At 42.5% G+C, this 18,369-nt stretch overlaps 1 protein-coding gene across 9 annotated transcripts in view; it reads right to left on the reverse strand.

Annotated features, from left to right (window-relative positions):
* nedd4l (NEDD4 like E3 ubiquitin protein ligase) overlaps positions 1–18,369 on the reverse strand; it is a 577,353-nt gene that overhangs the window by 112,306 nt on the left and 446,678 nt on the right. For all 9 annotated transcript variants that reach the window (XM_085974389.1, XM_085974354.1, XM_085974372.1 and 6 more), the window contains 4 exons: positions 13,843–13,904; positions 11,239–11,341; positions 6,516–6,676; positions 4,209–4,332 (listed from right to left, as the gene is read on the reverse strand). In XM_085974389.1, the coding sequence (XP_085830515.1) occupies positions 4,209–4,332; positions 6,516–6,676; positions 11,239–11,341; positions 13,843–13,904 (450 nt within the window). The remainder of the gene's footprint in view (positions 1–4,208; positions 4,333–6,515; positions 6,677–11,238; positions 11,342–13,842; positions 13,905–18,369) is intronic.

The raw sequence follows: 18,369 nt of genomic DNA on the forward strand, positions 1-18,369 counted from the left end.
TTCCCTCCCTTTAAAAATTGCCATCACCCCAATGTCATTGCAAATTACTATCCATCTCCAACCTCCCATTCCCCTCCAAAGTCCTCAAACTTCATTTACCCACCTATCCCTTGATAGCCTTACCTAACAAAAATCTATCAATCTCAGTCTTGCAAATTTCACCAGGTAAATGCCATGACTGTTAGAGCAGATAAGAGGCAGGGTATTCTTCAGTGAGTGAATCGCCTCCTGACTCTCCAAAGCCTGCCCCACCACCACCACCTCCTACAATGCACAAGTCAGGAGTGTGATGGATTATTCTCCTCTTGCCTGGATGGGTGCAGCTTCAACAACTCAAGAAGCTTGACACTATCCAGGAAAAAGCAGTCCACTTGAATGGCACCTCATCCATTCGCCCAAGTATGCACCCTCTCCACCATTGGCGTACCGTAGCTGCAGCGTATACTATCTACAGGATAAAATGCAGCAACTCGCCAAGGCTTCTTTGACAGCACTTTCTAAACGGTCAATCTCCACCACCCAGAAGGTCAAGAGCAGCATGGGAATAGCATCACCTCCAAGTTCCCCTCCACAGATCATTGTGAATTGGACACATATTGTTGTTCCTTCATCGTTGCTGGGTAAAAATCCTGGAATTCTCTACCAACACTACTGTGGGGTCACCATTATCACAGGGACTGCCAGTGGTTCAAAAAGGCCCACCACCTGAAGGGCAACTAGGGATGGACAATAAATACTGGTCTTGCCAGCAAGGACCACATCCCAAAAATTAATTACAAAGGAGTCCTTGGCTCGTTCCCCATACTCTCTACTATTCCTCTTTATCAAACAAATATCCAATTTCCTTTTCAAAATATTTATGGAGTGTACTTCGACAATGGGTTTGTGGGAACAAATTCCTCATTCTAATCATTCTCTACGTAAGTCTAACTATTTTTGTGCTGAGTATGGTAGCCTTGCCATTGTGGTACTGGACTAGCAATCCAAAGGTTGAGAGTTCGAATTCCACAGTGGCAAGCTGCAAAATTGAATTCAGTGAATCTGGTAATTTGGGAGCTGGGGCCAGAAAAAGTGACCATCAAAGTTATTGCATTGTGATAAATACCCAACTGGTTCACTAGTATCCTTCAGGGAAGGGATCTTACCAACCTGATGTTATCTGGCCTACATGTGACTTCAGTCCTGCACTATGTACTTGGTGCTTAATACCCTCAGGGCAACAAGAGATGGGTAATATTGCCATGCCAATTTCACCCACAACCCAAGAGAACATTTAAAATATATCCTAATGTCTCTAGCTACCATCTTGCCAGTCAGAGGAAACAATTGGCCACTGTTCACCTCACCATAACCTTTCACAGCCTTGAAGATCTCTCATGAGATCACCCCATAACCTTCGCAGCTCTATTGAAAAAAATCGCAACTTCTCAAATCTCTCTCCATAACTCATATTTCATTACATTCCGATAACTCCACATTATACCTCTTCCATAGCTTTTATGTATTCTTCCTTTAATGCCCAAAACTATACGGAGTTGCTCCAACATTGGCCTAAAGTCTTGTACAAGTTCAACATTATCTTGTACGACAGCAAAATACTGCAGATGCTGGGTTTCCTCCGGGTGCTCCGGTTTCCTCCCACAGTCCAAAGATGTGCGGGTTAGGTTGATTGGCCATGATAAAAAAAATTGACCCTTAGTGTTAGGGGGGATTAAATATGTGGGGTTACAGGGTTACGGGGATAGGGCTTGGGTGGGATGGCTGTCGGTGTAGGGACCGGGTGCTAGGGTTTGGATGATCAACCATGATCTCGTTGAATGGCGGAGCAGGCTCGAAGGGCTGAATGGCCTACTCCTGCTCCTATCTTCTATGTTTCTATGTTACAACAGAAAATGCTGGAAAAACTCAGCAGGCCAGGCGACATCTGTGGAGAGAAAATAGAGTCGACGTTTCGGGTCTAACCCTTTTTCAAAACTGGAAAGGAAATGGAATAGATCGAAAGGCAGGGCTGGGAGAGAACAAAAGAAGTGAAGAGACATTAAGAGGTATTCAAAACGAGATGAGATGGTGATAGGACTAGTGGAGACAAAAGACGGCTCTAGATTAGGTGTGAAATGTTCTGGCAGAATGAGAGACAGCTGCCATGTGGGAGAGAAAAAAGGGGAGGGGGGGGGGGGGGGAAGGGCCAAAACAACTTTTGTACTCCGAGCCTCAATACAAACCAAATTATTTTATTCATCATTTTTAGGGTCTCATCTACTTCTCTTGCTACAATTAATGGCCCGTGTACCTGCACATTATGGTCCCTTCACTCCTCACATCCATTTCTATCCTTTAATAGTTAAGGTGTATTTTCTTAATGTATTCTTATTTCCAGACTGTATTACTTCACATTTTTCTTCATTGAATGGTCTCAGCCCATCATGCTAACATAGTCTTGCACAATCTTTGCCACAAACCTCATCATAATTTGCCACCATGCCTGCAATGTGCTGACACCAGAAAATATTAACACTTTCTCCCCAATTGGTAAAGACAGACTCCAACACATACCCTATGGAAATATTTCTCGTACAAAAATTTGCTTTTACACTTAACCTCTGTTTTCTGCCCGCCAATTACCTTTAACTATATGGTCACATTTCTGTTGATTCCATATGGCAATATCTATTTTCTAAGTCTCTTATGTGATACCATGTCAAATTTTGAAAATGCATCCACTAAATTTATCAAACCTCTGTTATTTCTTAAAAGAACTCAATAAAGCATGACCTGCCTTTTAGAAATCCATGCTGTTTGGCTTCAATTAACTTCCATTTCTCAAAATCTTTATTAATTTCTTCCTGTGTTATAGATTTTGATAGTTTACCAACCACTGCAGCAAGACAAACTGGCCTACATCACCCGTGTCTTCTTTTCCAAAGAAGTCACACTTGCCACCCTTTAGCCTCTGTTATAATTTTGCTGCTATTTGTTCTCTAGCCTCCCCTGGCATCCTCAGATGCAAACCATCAGGTCCCAGTTATTCATGGAATATTGCAAGAAGCATGGTTCGGGGCAGGGGGGGTGGGGTTATGAGGTAGAGTAGTTGGAGATTTTCCAGTCTCTTTTCCCCCTTTTCTGTTAGCCTTGGCTCAGGACTTAAGCACATAATCCAGGCTGATACTTCAGCGCAATACTGAGGGATTACGGCACTGTACGGGGTGCCATCTTTCAGTTGAGACTTTAAGCCGAGGTTCAATTTTCCCTCTCTGGTGATTGTAAAAGATCTCTCAGCACTATTCTAAGAAGAGCAGGGGAGTTCTCCCAGTGTCCTGGCCAACATTTATCCCTCAACCAACATCACTAATACAGATTTATAAGGTAATTATAACATTGCTGTTTGTGGGACCTTGTGTGCAAATTGGCTGTGTTTCCAACATTACAGTGGTGACTACATTTCATTGGCTGTAAAGCCCTTTGGGACGTCATGAGGTCATAAAGGCGCTAGATGGATGGAAGTTCTTTATTTTCTCTCTTTTTTCTGGTAGGGCAGCTTTGTTGTTTCCTTGCTGTCCATGCACTCACTAAAATGACGACGGCTATGTCAAGTGGGTTAGAAACAGACTTTCTGCAACGTTTGTCTGGCAAACAACGTGGTTGCTATACAAGATGTTGAAAAAGGAGGATATGCTAACCATGGCAATTTTAACACCCCCATAAATATCCACCACCCCTTCTAAGCCGAGTTCTACCGGTGCCAGGTTATTATCCAAGGTATGTGGAAAAGTAACTCTTAATTTTACATAAAAAGTAAAAGTCCTCATTTAATTCACACCTTAAGGCTGACAAGCCTCATCACAGATTTTTTTGTACATAGATAACCGCACACTAACATTCAGATGGAGTGTAAATAATTATAATAGGCATACCCAAATATTGGTACGTACCCATATTTACTTTTAAACTGTTCCATTCAAAGAACACAACTAAATTTCATTAAAAAAATTTCAACAATTGATTGATCTTACACAATCAATTTTTCTTTCATTTTCACTCGGTGGAAAGTTAGTAGCCATCCTAGTTGGGCAGTATATATCCAGGCTTATCTTCAGCTACTAACCTATTACCAGCCTTTTGAAGGTGCAATTCAAACTGTGTGCTTAGTATCAGGATGCGTTGAATGTGCTTGCACTGGAAAGTTAGAAACAATTTTTTTTATAGCTTACATCACCACCATCCCGGTTATCTGTGGTTTCCAAATCTTCGCTAATGTGTCGACGAGATCGAAACACCCTGTGAGCTTCTTGCTGGATCTGCCGAATATTGCTGTCTGACTCATTTTCCACATCTCTGCAAAACATTGGGAAAGAAAATATTCTTGCGTAAAAAATACTTGATTCATGTTGTGCAAGAGCTCAAGAAATAATGGCTTGGATTTTGAGTACATAATAACAGTGAGGCTAACAGTGCTCACTGTTATAACTGAGTAAATCGGACAGCAACCTCTGGCATCCACACATGCGCAGTTAAACTCGGAAATCTGGGGGTTGCAGTCAGAGATACCCCGCTCCTCCACCGGGTGCGCGGTAACAGTCCTCGCCGATAGACTCTGCACTGAAATCAATGGAATGCCATGAAGTTGGTGTACTCGCCCACTGGTTCTCCACTAAACACAGCAGAAAAAGTTAGGGCTGGTGCAGTCAGAGGTAAGTGAATTTTTAACAACGTGATAAGTGATAATTACTGTCAAACAACTTCTCTGGCCCAGAAAATTTATTACAAGTGCGGAATTTCATTCCCTCAGAAGTTAATTGGTGTTAGAGGTTTAAATAAAATTAAAATAAATTTTAGCTTTAACTTTATCTGTCTGTCTCTTTTATCTCTCTCTCTCTTAATCAAGTGCTATCAAGCGGCACTTACTCACCAATAACCTGCTCACTGATGCTCAGTTTGGGTTTTGCCAAGACTAATCAGCTCCTGACCTCATTACAGCCTTGGTCCAAACGTGGACAAAGGAGCTGAATTCCAGAGGTGAGGTGAGAGTGACTGCCCTTGACATCAAGGTAGCATTTGACCGAGTGCGGCATCAAGGAGCCCTAGTAAAACTGAAGTCAATGGGAATCAGGGGGAAAATGCTCCACTGGCTGGAGTCATATCTAGCACAAAGGAAGATGGTTGTGGCGATTGAAGGTCAATCATCACTGCCCCAGGACATCGCAGCAGGAGTTCCTCAGGGCAGTGTCCTAGGCCCAACCATCTTCAGCTGGTTCATCAATGACCTTCCCTGCAACATAAGGTGAGAAATGAGGATGTTCACTGATTTCTGCACAATGTTCAGCGCCATTCACAACCCCTCAGATAAAGAAGCAGTCTATGTCCGCATGCAACAAGACCTGGACAACGTTCAGGCTTGGGCTGATAAGTGGCAGGTAACATTCGCGCCACAGAAGTGCCAGGCAATGACTATCTCCCAACAAGCGAGAGTCTAACCACCTCCCCATGATTTCAACGGCATTACTATCACCAAATCCCCCACCATCAACATCCTGGGGGTCATCATTGACCAGAAACTTAACTGGACCAGCCACATAATTACTAGAGCAACAGGAGCAGGTCAGAGGCTGGGTATTCTGCGGCGAGTGTCGCACCTCCTGACTCCCCAAAGTCTTTCCACCATCTACAAGGCACAAGTAAGGAGGGTGATGGAATACTCTCCACTTGCCTGGATGAGTGCAGCTGCAACAACACTCAAGAAGCTCGACACCATCCAGGGCAAAGCAGCCCGCTTGATTGATACCCCATCCACCACCTTAAACATTCACTCCCTCCACCACCGGCGCACCATGGCTGCAGTGTGTACCCTCTACAAGATGCACTGCCACTCGTCAAGGCTTCTTCGGCAGCACCTCCAAACCCGCAACCTCTTCCAGCTAGAAGGACAAGTGCAGCAGGCGCATAGGAACAGCACCACCTCCAAGTTCCCCTCCAAGTCACACATCATCCTGACTTAGAAGTATATCGCCGATCCTTCGTCGTCGCTGGGTCAAAATCCTGGAACTCCCTACCTAACAGCACTGTGGGAGTACCTTCACCACACGGACTGCAGCGGTTCAAGAAGGCGGCTCACCACCACCTTCTCAAGGGCAATTAGGGATGGGCAATAAATGCTGGCCTTGCCAGCGACACCAAGATCCCATGAACGAATAAAAAAAATCCCATCTGTCTCTCCCAATCTTTATTTTGCTTTCTATACATGATTTAAATCTCATTTATAATTTCTGCTTTATACTTCCTGATTTAGACTCTGTGTCTCATTGAGAATTCTTCAATCTGATTTGTTGAAGAGCCTTGCTGTTTCTTGTCCTGTGAGCCCCGTTCCTTCACTGCTGACCAGAAAAATCAATAAATTCGCAACTTAATGCTGCCAGGCCATTGTTGCTTAAATGGATGGAGGAACTGTGGTGCCAGATATTTTTAGACAACTATTTTCAGCAACTATGCAAGAAAAAATATAGACCTGGAAGGCAACTTACACTAGACTTGGCCGCTGCCACTGCGTAGTTCTATTGTTGTGATTCACATAGTATGTCCGGCCGAGGTTGTCGGTCTTCTCTTCCCAGCCAGGTGGTAATGGTGGCAACTGTTGTTCACGTTGCGTTCCTGAATCACTGGGGTCGACCATATCCCAGGCACGCTTAATGGTATTGGAAAAAAAAAAGCAAAAAGCATTAACTAAAGAAAGAGTAGGACCTATTGGGGACCATAACGGTAACCTTTGTGTGGGGGTGGAAGACATGGGTATGGTTCTTAAGGAATACTTTGCGATGTTTACACAAAAGAGAGACGCGATGTAGCCATTGCAATCAGCGAGGAGTGTGAAATATTAGAGGAAATAAACAGTGAAAGAGGAAGTATTAAGGGGTTTAGCATCTTTGAAAGTGGATAAATCCCCAGATGAAATGTATCCCAGACTGTTAAGAGAAATAAGAGAGGAAATAGCAGAGGCTCTGACCATCATTTGCCAATCCTCTCTGGCTACAGGTGTGGTGCCAGAGTACTAGAGGACTGCTAACGTGGTACTGTTGTTTAAAAAGGGAGAAAGGGATAGACCAAGTGATTACAGGCCAGTCAGCCTAACCTCGATGGTGGGAAAATTATTTGAAAAAATTCTGAGGGCCAGGATAAAACTTTGTTTAGAAAGACACGGATTAATCAGGGACAGTCAGCATGGATTTGTCAAGGGAAGATCGTGTCTGACTAACTTGATTGAATTTTTCGAGGCGGCAACAAGGAGGGTCGAATGAGGGTAGTGTGTTTGATGTAGTCTATATGGATTTTAGCAAGGCATTTTATAAGGTCCCACATGGCAGACTGGTCACGAAAGAAAAAGTCCATGGGATCCAAGCAAAGTGGCAAGTTGGATCCAAAATTGGCTCAGAGGCAGGAAACAAAGGGTAAGGGTCGAAGGGTGCTTTTGTGACTGGAAGGCCGTTTCCAGTGGGGTTCCGCAGGGCTCAGTCCTGGGTCCTCTGCTTTTTATGGTATATATCAATGATTTGGAATTGAATGTAAGAAGTATGATTAAGAAGTTTGCAGATGCTACAAAAATTGGCCATGTGGTTGATAATGAAGAAGAAAGCTGTAGACTGCAAGAAGATATCAATGGACTGGTCAGGTGGGCAGAACAGAGGCAAATGGAATTCAATCTGGAGAAGTGAGGGGTAATACATGTGGGGAGGGCTAACAAGGAAAGGGAATACACTATAAATGGAAGGGCACAGAAGTTAAGATCAGAGGGACCTTGGAGTGCATGTCCACAGATCTCTGAAGGTAGCAGGACAGGTAGATAAGATGGTTAAGAAGGCATACCGGATATTTGCCTTTATTAGCCGAGGTATAGAATATAAGAGCAGGGAGGTTATGCTTGAACTGTATAAAACACTAGTTAGGCCGCAGCTAGAATACTGTGTGCAGTTCTGGTCACCACATTACAGGAAGGATGTGATTACATTAGAGAGGGTGCAGAGGAGGTTTACGAGGATGTTGCCTGGGCTGGGGAATTTTAGCTATGAGGCTGGGGTTGTTTTCTTTGGAACAGAGGAGGCTGAGGGGAGACCTAATTGAGGTGTATAGAATAATGAGGGGCCTAGATAGAGTGGATAGGAAGGACCTATTTCCCTTAACAGAAGGGTCAATAGCCAGGGGGGATAGATTTAAAGTAATTGGTCGGAGGTTTAGAGGGGAGTTGAGGAGATTTTTTTCCCACCCAGAGGGTGGTGGGAGTCTGGAACTCACTGCCTGAAAGGGTGGTAGAGGCAGGGACCCTCATCACATTTAAAAAGTACTTGGATATGCAACTGAAGTGCCGTAACCTACAAGGATATGGACCAAGTGCTGGAAAGTGGGATTAGGGTGGATAGCTCTTTGTTGGCCACCACGGCCAAGATGGGCTGGATGGCCTCCTTCTGTGCTGTAAATTTCTATGATTCTATGATATGATTAATGAACCAATACAACAGTAACACAGGAGTGTGTTTCTGGGGTGGGAGAAAGATATCTACTGTTGATGCATTTAAGGGGAAGCTAGAAAAGTACATGAGGGAGAAAGGAATAGAAGGAAATGCTGATTGGGTGAGATGAAGTAGGTGGGATGAGGCACGTGTGGAGCATAAACAGCGGCATAGACCTGTTGGGCCGAATGGCCTGTTTTTGTGCTGTAAAATTCTATATACTTATGTCACTGCTCCTCTGAACTTAACTCTTCCTTTTAGGTTACAAATACATCATCCTAAATACTGCTTATCCTCCCAATATCCACAATCTTTGAAATCAAGACTTATTGCATCATTGCCTACTCTTAACTCGTTGGGAACTTAGGAGCAACAACAACAACTTGTATTTATATAGCACCTTTAACATAGTAAAATGTCCTAAGGCACTTCACAGGAGTACTAAAAGACAAAAGATTTGACACCGAGCCACATAAGGAGAAATTAAGGCAGGTGACCAAAAACTTGGTTTTAAGGAGCGTCTTAAAGGAGTAAAGAGAGGTAGCGAGGTGGAGAGGTTTAGGCAGGGAATTCCAGAGCTTAGGGCCTAGGCAACAGAAGGCACAGCCACCAAAGGTTGAGCGATTATAATCAGGGATGCTCAAGAGGCCAGAATTAGAGGAGCGCAGATATCTCCGGGGGGGGGGGGGGGGGGGGGGAGGCGGGGGGAGTTGTGGGGCTGAAGGAGATTACAGAGATAGGGCAGGGTGAGACCATGGCGGGATTTGAAAACAAGGATGAGAATTTTGAAATTGAGGTGTTGCTTAACCGGGAGCCAGTGTAGGTCAGCGAGCACAGGGGTGATGGATGAACGGGACTTGGTGCGAGTTAGGACACGGGCAGGGTAGAACTAGGGAGGCCACCCAGGAGTGCGTTGGAATAGTCAAGTCTAGAGGTAACAAAGACATGGATGAGCGTTTCAGCAGCGGATGAGCTGAGGCAGGGGCGGAGACAGGCGATGTTAGAGGTGGAAATAGGCGGTCTTAGTTATGTTGCGGATAGGTGGTCGGAAGCCCATTTCAGGGTCAAATATGACACCAAGGACAGTGTGGTACGGCCTCAAACAGATGTTAGGGAGAGGGATGGAGTCAGTGGCTCGGGAACAGAGTTTGTGGCGGGGACTGAAAACAATGGCTTCGGTCTTCCCAATATTCAATTGGAGAAAATTTCTGCTCATCCAGAACTAGGTGTCAGACAAGCAATCAGACAATTTAGAGATTGTGGAGGGCTTGAGAGAAGTGGTAGTGAGGTGGAGCTGGGTGTCATCAGCGTACATGTGGAAACTGACACTGTGTTTTCGGATGATGTCGCCAAGGAACAGGAATAGTTCCGTCATTCTATTAGAGCATGGTGGATCTGTACCTCAATTTCATTTATCTGCCATTGCTCCATATCCAATGATACCCTTACCAAACGACCTATCAATCACAGTCTTCAAAATTTCAATTGACCAAGGAATTGAGGGACCGAGTTCCAGATTTCCACTCCCCTCTGAGAAATAGTGCTTCCTGATTTCACTTCTAAATTGCCTAGCTCTCATTTTAAATGGACCCTTGTTCTGGATTCCCCCCACCGCCCCGACCAGAGTCAATGGTTTCTTTGTCTCTCTCCCAGGCCATCACAATTAGGAATGCTTACCTTGCTCAGTCTTTCCTTTCTCCTACATTCTTCAGGCTATTGAAATGCAAGCTTAGTAGAATTTAAAGCGTTGCTTCATGATTGTCCTCATCTTTTTTATAGCTTTATATAGGCCTTGGCCCTTTACCTTGGTTTCACCAAATCATGAGATGAACCACCATTCTCCTCTCGTCCTCCTGGAGTGCACAGGAACAGTTAGCCAGCCACCCTTAAATATGATGCATTTAAGTGGCTGGCACACCCTGAAATTTGAAACTGTGACCAATGAATAACCACCGCTGTGATGCTGAAGGGGTATCTGGAGAACAGCATACTTTTTAGTGATCTGGCTCTGCTGAATAGATATCCATTTCTGATAACGGGTATTGCATATTTAGATTAACAATATGTAGCAGAGATTGAAGCTGAATCAGAGTTCGAATGGTATCAAAGGAACCATGAGTCAGCTCACACAACTTTGTTGCTCTCTTCTGATACACTAATTATGTTATCTAATATACATACTGTACTACTTATGTTATCTAATATACATACTGTACTACTAAGTGCACAGTCATGAAAATGATTAAAGGGTGTTGTGCCCATTAGGCAATGGCCTCCACAGACCATGTACAATTTGCTGTTGTTGAATTATAGTTGATTTATTTAATACCCTATGAGAAAATTATGCAGAAACCCCTCCCTGGCCACCACAGGCTATCATACAAATCTGCCGAATATCTATCTAATCATATAACCTCCAGTATTCAACCCACGCCTGTTGCTTTCTACAGATTCTGTTTCTATGATCCCAGTAGCAAGAGAAAACACAACGACACATCATACAGTTAATCACCCATCTATGCTTCTCTCTCTTTCAATTCCCTTCCCACAACCAAATAATTATACAGTTATATGTAACAGAGTTAATTAAGACAGAGAATTGTCTAGAGAAAAAAATTAAAAACAATTATAATTGCTCTGCAGTGCATGCTGAGTGCTATTAATTGGATTATGCAACTCACACAAGGGTGCAATGACCTACTGCGCGACAATGGTTGAAGAAGTTTCACAATTCACAGATTTATACCTCAGATTCTTCCCTCTGTTCGGCAGTTTCTTCTTCTTGTGCACCATTCCTTGGCAAGTAAGCCATCTTCAACCGCAGGAAACCTTTTACCCTGGATTTATGACTGCAAATGGCAAGATTAGAATATTCATATTCTAACATAAAAATGCTCTCATGTTCTTTTGAAACTGTTTTGGCCTATATAAAAATGACTTCTAAACATAGAAACATAGAAGATAGGAGCAGGAGTAGGCCATTCGGCCCCTCAAGCCTATTCTGCCATTTAATGCGATCATGGCTGATCATCCAAATTCAGTACCCTGTCCCTGCTTTCTCCCCATATCCCTTGATCCCTTTAGCCTTAAGAAATATATCTAACTCCTTCTTGAATGTATTTAATGAATTGGCCTCAACTGCCTTCTGTGGTAGAGAATTTCACAGGTTCACCACTCTCTGGGTGAAGAAATACCTCCTCACCTCAGTCCAAAATGGCCTACCCCTTATCCTTAGACTGTGACCCCTGGTTCTGGACTCCCCCGCCATCGGGAACATCCTTCCTGCATCTAGTCTGTCGAGTTCTGTTAGAATGTTATGGTTTCAATGAGATCCCCCTTAATTAACACAACAGCACACTTAAGATTAATAGACAAGGTTAGTATTCTAAGTGAATGAACACAAGTGACTATTATTAATTTATGCTGTATTTAAGAACAATATTCTACTGAGTATTCTGCGTTAATTTTCAACTTTTAAATGGAAACGATGGGATAATGTAGCTTTAAGCTCCAAAACACAAGAGGGAGAATAAATAATCAACTATCATTTTACATTCTGTAATGCTGAAATGTTTTACATAATACACATAGATTACTTCATGTCAGGATCTATCAGCATATTCATTTGTGTTTGAAACTACTTCCCAATTCCTTGAGCCACTCTTGTCTCATTTTATTTCCATCATCATTTCTGAGAACCTCAGGATGGGTTGTGTTCAATCAACCAGGTAATATTTCAAGATAGAATGGTGTTATTCCACATGCTTCATTGAGTTTATCCAGTCTGTAAATGAGCCACACAGACCACAAGATCCTAGGTTTGAGCCTTGGTCTGTGCTCAGTTACCCGATCTCAGACATTATTATGTGGAAAAAAAAACACTGGCACTACAGAACTATAGAAACACAGAAGTTTCCAGCACGAGAGGCCACCATTCAACCCATAGTGCTTCTGCTGGCTCGTACCTAGAGTAATCCAAAACTCATCCCACTGCCCTGCTCTCTCTCCAGATATATGTATTTTCCAATACTTTTCTTTGAAAAATGGCAATTATCTCTATCTCAACTACTCCCTGTGGCAAAGCATTCCATACGCCAACAACTGTCAAGACATTTCTACAAATCCCTCTCATCACCCTCAGTAAATTTTAAATTGATGATCCCTCGTCACCGACTCCCCCAGAGAAAATAGTCTTTCCCTATTCACCCTCCCAAATCTCTGCATAATTATCAAAACCGCCAGTAAATCTCTTGGCCTTATCTGCTCTAATGGAAATTGTCCTAGTATCTCCTCGAGTATAGTTCCTCATTCCTGGTATGTCTGTGTTGTATGGCTCTACGGCTTATGTTCTTTCTATAATGGGGCATCTTTTCCCGAGAAAGAAACCACAGTAGAATCTTGATACATTGAAGTCCAAACTTCTTTCACATGGCAGCTTCAAAAGCAACATTAAATGTTGACACCCAAGTTCATCGTTCACGATGTCTCTGGTGATACAGAGCAAATAGGAGCTAGATTTCAAAATGTCTGCTCCTGAGCTGCAAGCTCTTCCTGGCTCCCCAACAGTCACCCTTTGGCTGCTACGGTTTACAATTTGCCCACCTTTACTGGTATAAAAGTGATGCAGTAGTCTCCTACGTTACTGTTTCCTGCTCTCCGAGGTCACTTCCCAGTCAGTATATACATTAGTCAGTGCAGTGGGACCGGGAATATTCAGAGCTATTTCCACCTATGTCACTGGTTTGTCGGTTTGAATTTTGTGGGCTAAGCGATGCAGGGAAAATCATGCATCCGTGCTGCTCCTTTAGGCAGCAATGTAGGGACTGGTCAAACCACTTGAATGGGGAGACTCAGGCCAACTTTTACAGTGCAAGTTACTGCAGTTCTAACAGCATGGGACAACAGGAGCCTAACTGGAGAGCAAGAAGTAGTACAACAGGCCTGAGCAGGTGAGTGGAGGTACAAAATGACTTGATCAAATCAAAACGCAAATTCAACACAATTTTAGACAAGAGATCAAGATCGTGCCAAGCCATGATCCATCAAGATATTCAATAGTAAAGAGTCCACTATAACTAATGGTGAGAATTATACAGCTGTTTAATATACAAAGTAATGCAATAAATAACAAGATATTTGAAACTATACATTAAAAAAAGATGATCAGGCAGACTTCAGATCACAGCACAATACAACAGAACAAGATACTCATTTTTCAAATTAACAGAAAAAAATATTTGGGAATGCAAAGAAAGGAGCTGGAATTGTTACTTGCTGAATTTAATCCAAGTATCTTACCCACAGATACAAAAACCACTTTGCACGACCACAACTAATAAGCATAACTCACCTCCTTGGCCTGAGCAGGAAGTCCTTAAAGGTGTATGGCCTCTCCAAGGCAGGATCTTCTGCCTGTTTGAAAATAAAAACAATTAAGATATTACTTGTTTATTTATAACAGCACTAGGACTTGAAGTGAGAACACTATTGGGCACATATTTTGCAAGTCTCACTTTCATGGACATTTATATAGCTTCTAAATATTGGGTTGCAATTTGTGTGCTAGTACAAATTGACTTCTAAATGTCAAAAGAAAAAATTGGATTTTATGATATTTACAGGATTTAGATATTACTAGTCCATTTCCTATGGTGTTGCACATGGCGTCAAAATCAAATGTCGTCTGCAAGTGAAATGGAGTAAGAGAGGCTTAGTTGGATTAGGGTGTGCAGACATAAGATTTTTAAGATACATAGATAGATATAATATAAAATATAGTTAAACAGCAAAACTTACAACTATTTGGGAAGCAGAGAAGAAGAGTTAGTTGGAGTATAAAAGTTTCTCTACTGTAGCAGCTAAGAAGCTGGGTGATTGAAAACTGAGGAGCTATAGAGCCACCAGTGGTGGAAGGATGTAATTACAGCATGGCAAATTTACATAAGAAATAGGAGGAGTAGGCCATTTGGGCCTTCGAGCCTGCTCCGCCATTCAATAAGATCATGGCTGATCTTCTACCTCATCTTCACTTTCCTGAACTATCCTCATATCCCTTGGTTCCCTTAATATTCAAAAATCTATCGATCTCTGTCTTGAATATACTCAACGACTGAGCCTCCACAGCCCTCTGGGGTAGAGAATTTCAAAGATTCACTACCCTCCGAGTGAAGAAATTTCTCCTCCTCTCAGTCCTAAATAGCTGACCCCTTATTCTGAGGCTGCAACCCCTGGGAAGCAGAGAAGACGACAAGTTTTTATTATAAAGGCAGATGTAGGAGTTGATAATGAAAATGTTGACAAAATGAAGAAAATGTGACAACAGGAAAGAAGACTGTAGAGACAGGAAATGTGCAAAGACATGAGATTTTTTTTTAAACAATGCAGTTCTTGGTCAGCATACTCTAGGGCAAGATCAATATGGATTTGTAATTAGGATCTTTTCTAAATAAAAGGCCCAATACTTTAACCACTAATTTACATAATGAAGTGCGTAAGGTGGCTATAATAAATACAGAACCTTTGCACCTTTTACACGAGACAGTTTGTATTGACGTAGTCAATTATTTAAATGGCTTCAATCAGGCAAAACACAATTTCCATCAAATACACTTTTTTTCTACACGTGTACAGAAAAGTTAACCCTTAACCATTCTTTGCATCTGGTGCTGTGTGGCTATTGGTTTTGATCGAATAGGTACAGCGTCTGTGTCCTACAGTCTTTGTCTCAGTGAACGTTGATTTGTGAGGCATCCAATGATAAAGAAATAGTTTCAAATTCAAACAGATTGGAAAAAAAAATGTACTAGAAATTGTAAAAGCTAACTTTGAACAATAAAAGGGGGAATTCCCACTCAATCGTCCCATTAATCCAGAGAAAAAGCAAACAGTTGCCATAACTTTCAATCTCGAAAGAAACTTAAATAAATACAGACAAAAATTAATGGTTTACAAAATAACAGAATAGTAGATCTCCTGTTGCTTGTGGGTAAAGGATTACCCACTGGTACACCTGCATTGGTATTTCTTGTCCAATATTTGATTTCACTTGCACTGGTGTTTCGCTTTCCTTCATCAGAAATATTGGCCACGAGACTTACTCCCCTTTCAGAGTACTGTGACCCGTCAGTGTAAGCCAAAACTACCCTTCCTGCAGCAACTCTCCATTCATTTTTTTTTTAAACCACAAATCCACCTCACAATGATACTGGACATGATAACCATCATATCTAGGTATCTCAGATTTTTCAGTGGCTGGTTCAACACTATTAAGTATGTTTCCCAATTTTTCTTCCAATGTGGAACATCTTGCACTTATTTTTGTGTTGAACTTCACCTGACATTTCTGTCCACTTGCAAATTTTGTCCAGGTCCTTCGCCCAGCTTCTTGGCTACTTCAACAAACTCGACTGCTCATAACCAGTCAGACCAGCAATGAACTGCAGAAGCACGTTAAACAGGTTAAGATCACTGATGAGATTAGAGAAATTGAGTGCGAACGTCAGAGTAGAGACGGAAAAAGCCAAAACAAATTGTTGTGATTTGGGAGTTCACCGTGGGGATTCAGATTTCAGGTTTTCTGAAAATAACAAGGGAAATATGACTGTACATTACCTAGCTGGAGCCAGAATAAAGAACAAATGAGGAAAGTGTGGATAAATTGTTGATGAGTTCAGGAGATGAGTCAAGATTGATGCTACAGATTGATGTAAATAGTGTGAAGAGGATAACGATGGAGCTAATGAAGAAATGAGGATCTCAAGCCTGTATTCTATAGTAAAGGTAAGTGAAAGGATAAAGCTAAAGAGAGAACAAAGTTACATAGATGTCGAAAGAATTTTTATAACAACTTTGTAGGAAATCGGGATCCTGGCTTGGACACCCAGGTCGTCCCTACAGCTGTTGATGGTCTGACCAGATGTAGCCCCACTATATGCCAGGTCCAGCTGAAAGTCTGGGACATGCAAACTCCCAACATCTAGTGTTGCTGCCCCTTCCACACTCCTCCTGAAGACAATGGCCCTGTTTGAGACGAGGAGAGACCGTTCAAAGTTTGTAGATAACACCAAAATTGGAGCAGTGGCAGATGGTGAGAACCAATGTGCACAAATTCAGAACAAATTTGGAGATGCTGGGCTAATGAACAGAAAAGTGGCAGATGTAGTTTCATTTAATGAAATGTACAATGTTGAGATTTGGCAAAATAAAAGATACTGTGAACTATACTCGGTGGGAACATAATTGGAAATGTTAGAGATTGCAGGATATTAGTTGTCAGGTCACCAATACCAAGAGTCCAATTAGCCACTCTTCATGTGAGCCCAGGCAGTAAGTGTTGGCAGACTATTTGACTTTACAAGTCATCACAGCTGAGCCCAATCATTTTCTCACCCCTACATAAAGTATTTTCAGCAATGGCCTCGAAATAGTGATCATGAATTGGAAAAGTAGCGTCCCTACTACCAGCCCAGCTAAGAGCAACGAACTTGAGCACACATTAGAGATCACAGCTGGGACCTTTCTAATCGAAAGAGTTTGGTTACTCCTCAACTTGGCCAGTTTTTTTTATTCGTTCATGGGATGTAGGCGTCGCTGGCAAGGCCAGCATTTATTGCCCATCCCTAGTTGCCCTCGAGAAGGTGGTGGTGAGCAGCCTTCTTGAATCGCTGCAGTCCGTGTGGTGAAGGTATTCCCACAGTGCTGTTAGGGAAGGAGTTCCAGGATTTTGACCCAGCGACAATGAAGGATCGGCGATATACTTCCAAGTCAGGATGGTGTGTGACTTGGAGGTGGTGGTGTTCCCATGCGCCTGCTGTCCTTGTCCTTCTAGCTGGAAGAGGTTGAGCTATCAGATGAAGTGGAGTCTCAATTTTTTTGTTTCCAAACCCTTCATTTCATGCATTTTGAATGCATTTGACTGCTTGCTGTCTTGTCCATTTATTAATGGACTCAAGTCTCCCTGCATCCATTCTACAATTTGAGAGTGGGCTGGCTATGACCAAATTTAATCAGCAATGTTCTCAATGAAATACGACCACAGAGTACAAGATAGAAAGTGCCAAATTTTCTTAAAGGGGGATTAACATTTGGAATAAGGAACCCAATGAGTCGTTGAGACAAACATCAGGGGAGTTCAAGGGTTAAGAGTACTCGGATAACAAGCTTTGCTGGGCTGAACTGCCTCTTGCTGACTGTCTCCCATTTTCACTGCCATTAGCAAGGGCTACGTAAGCCGATAGTGACAGAAATTTAGTTAATGCTCACTTGCATAATTTTACAGCAGTTAATTTTCTGAACTAACATCTTTCTTATAGCAAGCTAAAAATCGTGCTGTTTGTGGTAATAAAAAACCTCTCAAATGTTTCCTATAACAGGCTGTATTAGTTGGTATCCTGGGGGTCGCAGGGGCTTGACACTTAAATTATGGAGCCACTGCCATTTTAGGTGTGGTTCATCGTACTAACCAACCAGATTCCTCGTCAACATATTTATTTCAGCAGAGGTTTCAAAACTAGACTTGTCTAAACTACAGGAAACTTTGTGTTATCCGGAGGCTAAATGTCCGGCAAGCTCGAGCCACTGGCAAAAATCAGGAGCCGTTTTGTTAGGTTTTTTTTCTTCTCGTGGCTTTTTTTCCCCCAACAGTCAGGCTCTGCAAAGTCTCTCTGAAGCTGTTGCTAAGCGACAGAGACACTTCCAAGGCCGACTGTTTAGAAGCTGTTGCTAAGCAACAGTGTTTGTTGCCAGATACAGAGCTTCAACATTAACGCTGGTTTGTCCGGCAGTTTTGAGGGAACGGCAACAGCTCGGTCCAGTCGGTGCCGGATAGCACAAAGTTTCCTGTATTAACTATTTTCACTTACTCCATTGCCAGAAAATT

The sequence above is a fragment of the Somniosus microcephalus genome, chromosome 2, assembly GCF_052327205.1.
Source record: "Somniosus microcephalus isolate GS21.2 chromosome 2, FLI_Smic_1.0, whole genome shotgun sequence".
Lineage (NCBI taxonomy): Eukaryota > Metazoa > Chordata > Chondrichthyes > Squaliformes > Somniosidae > Somniosus > Somniosus microcephalus.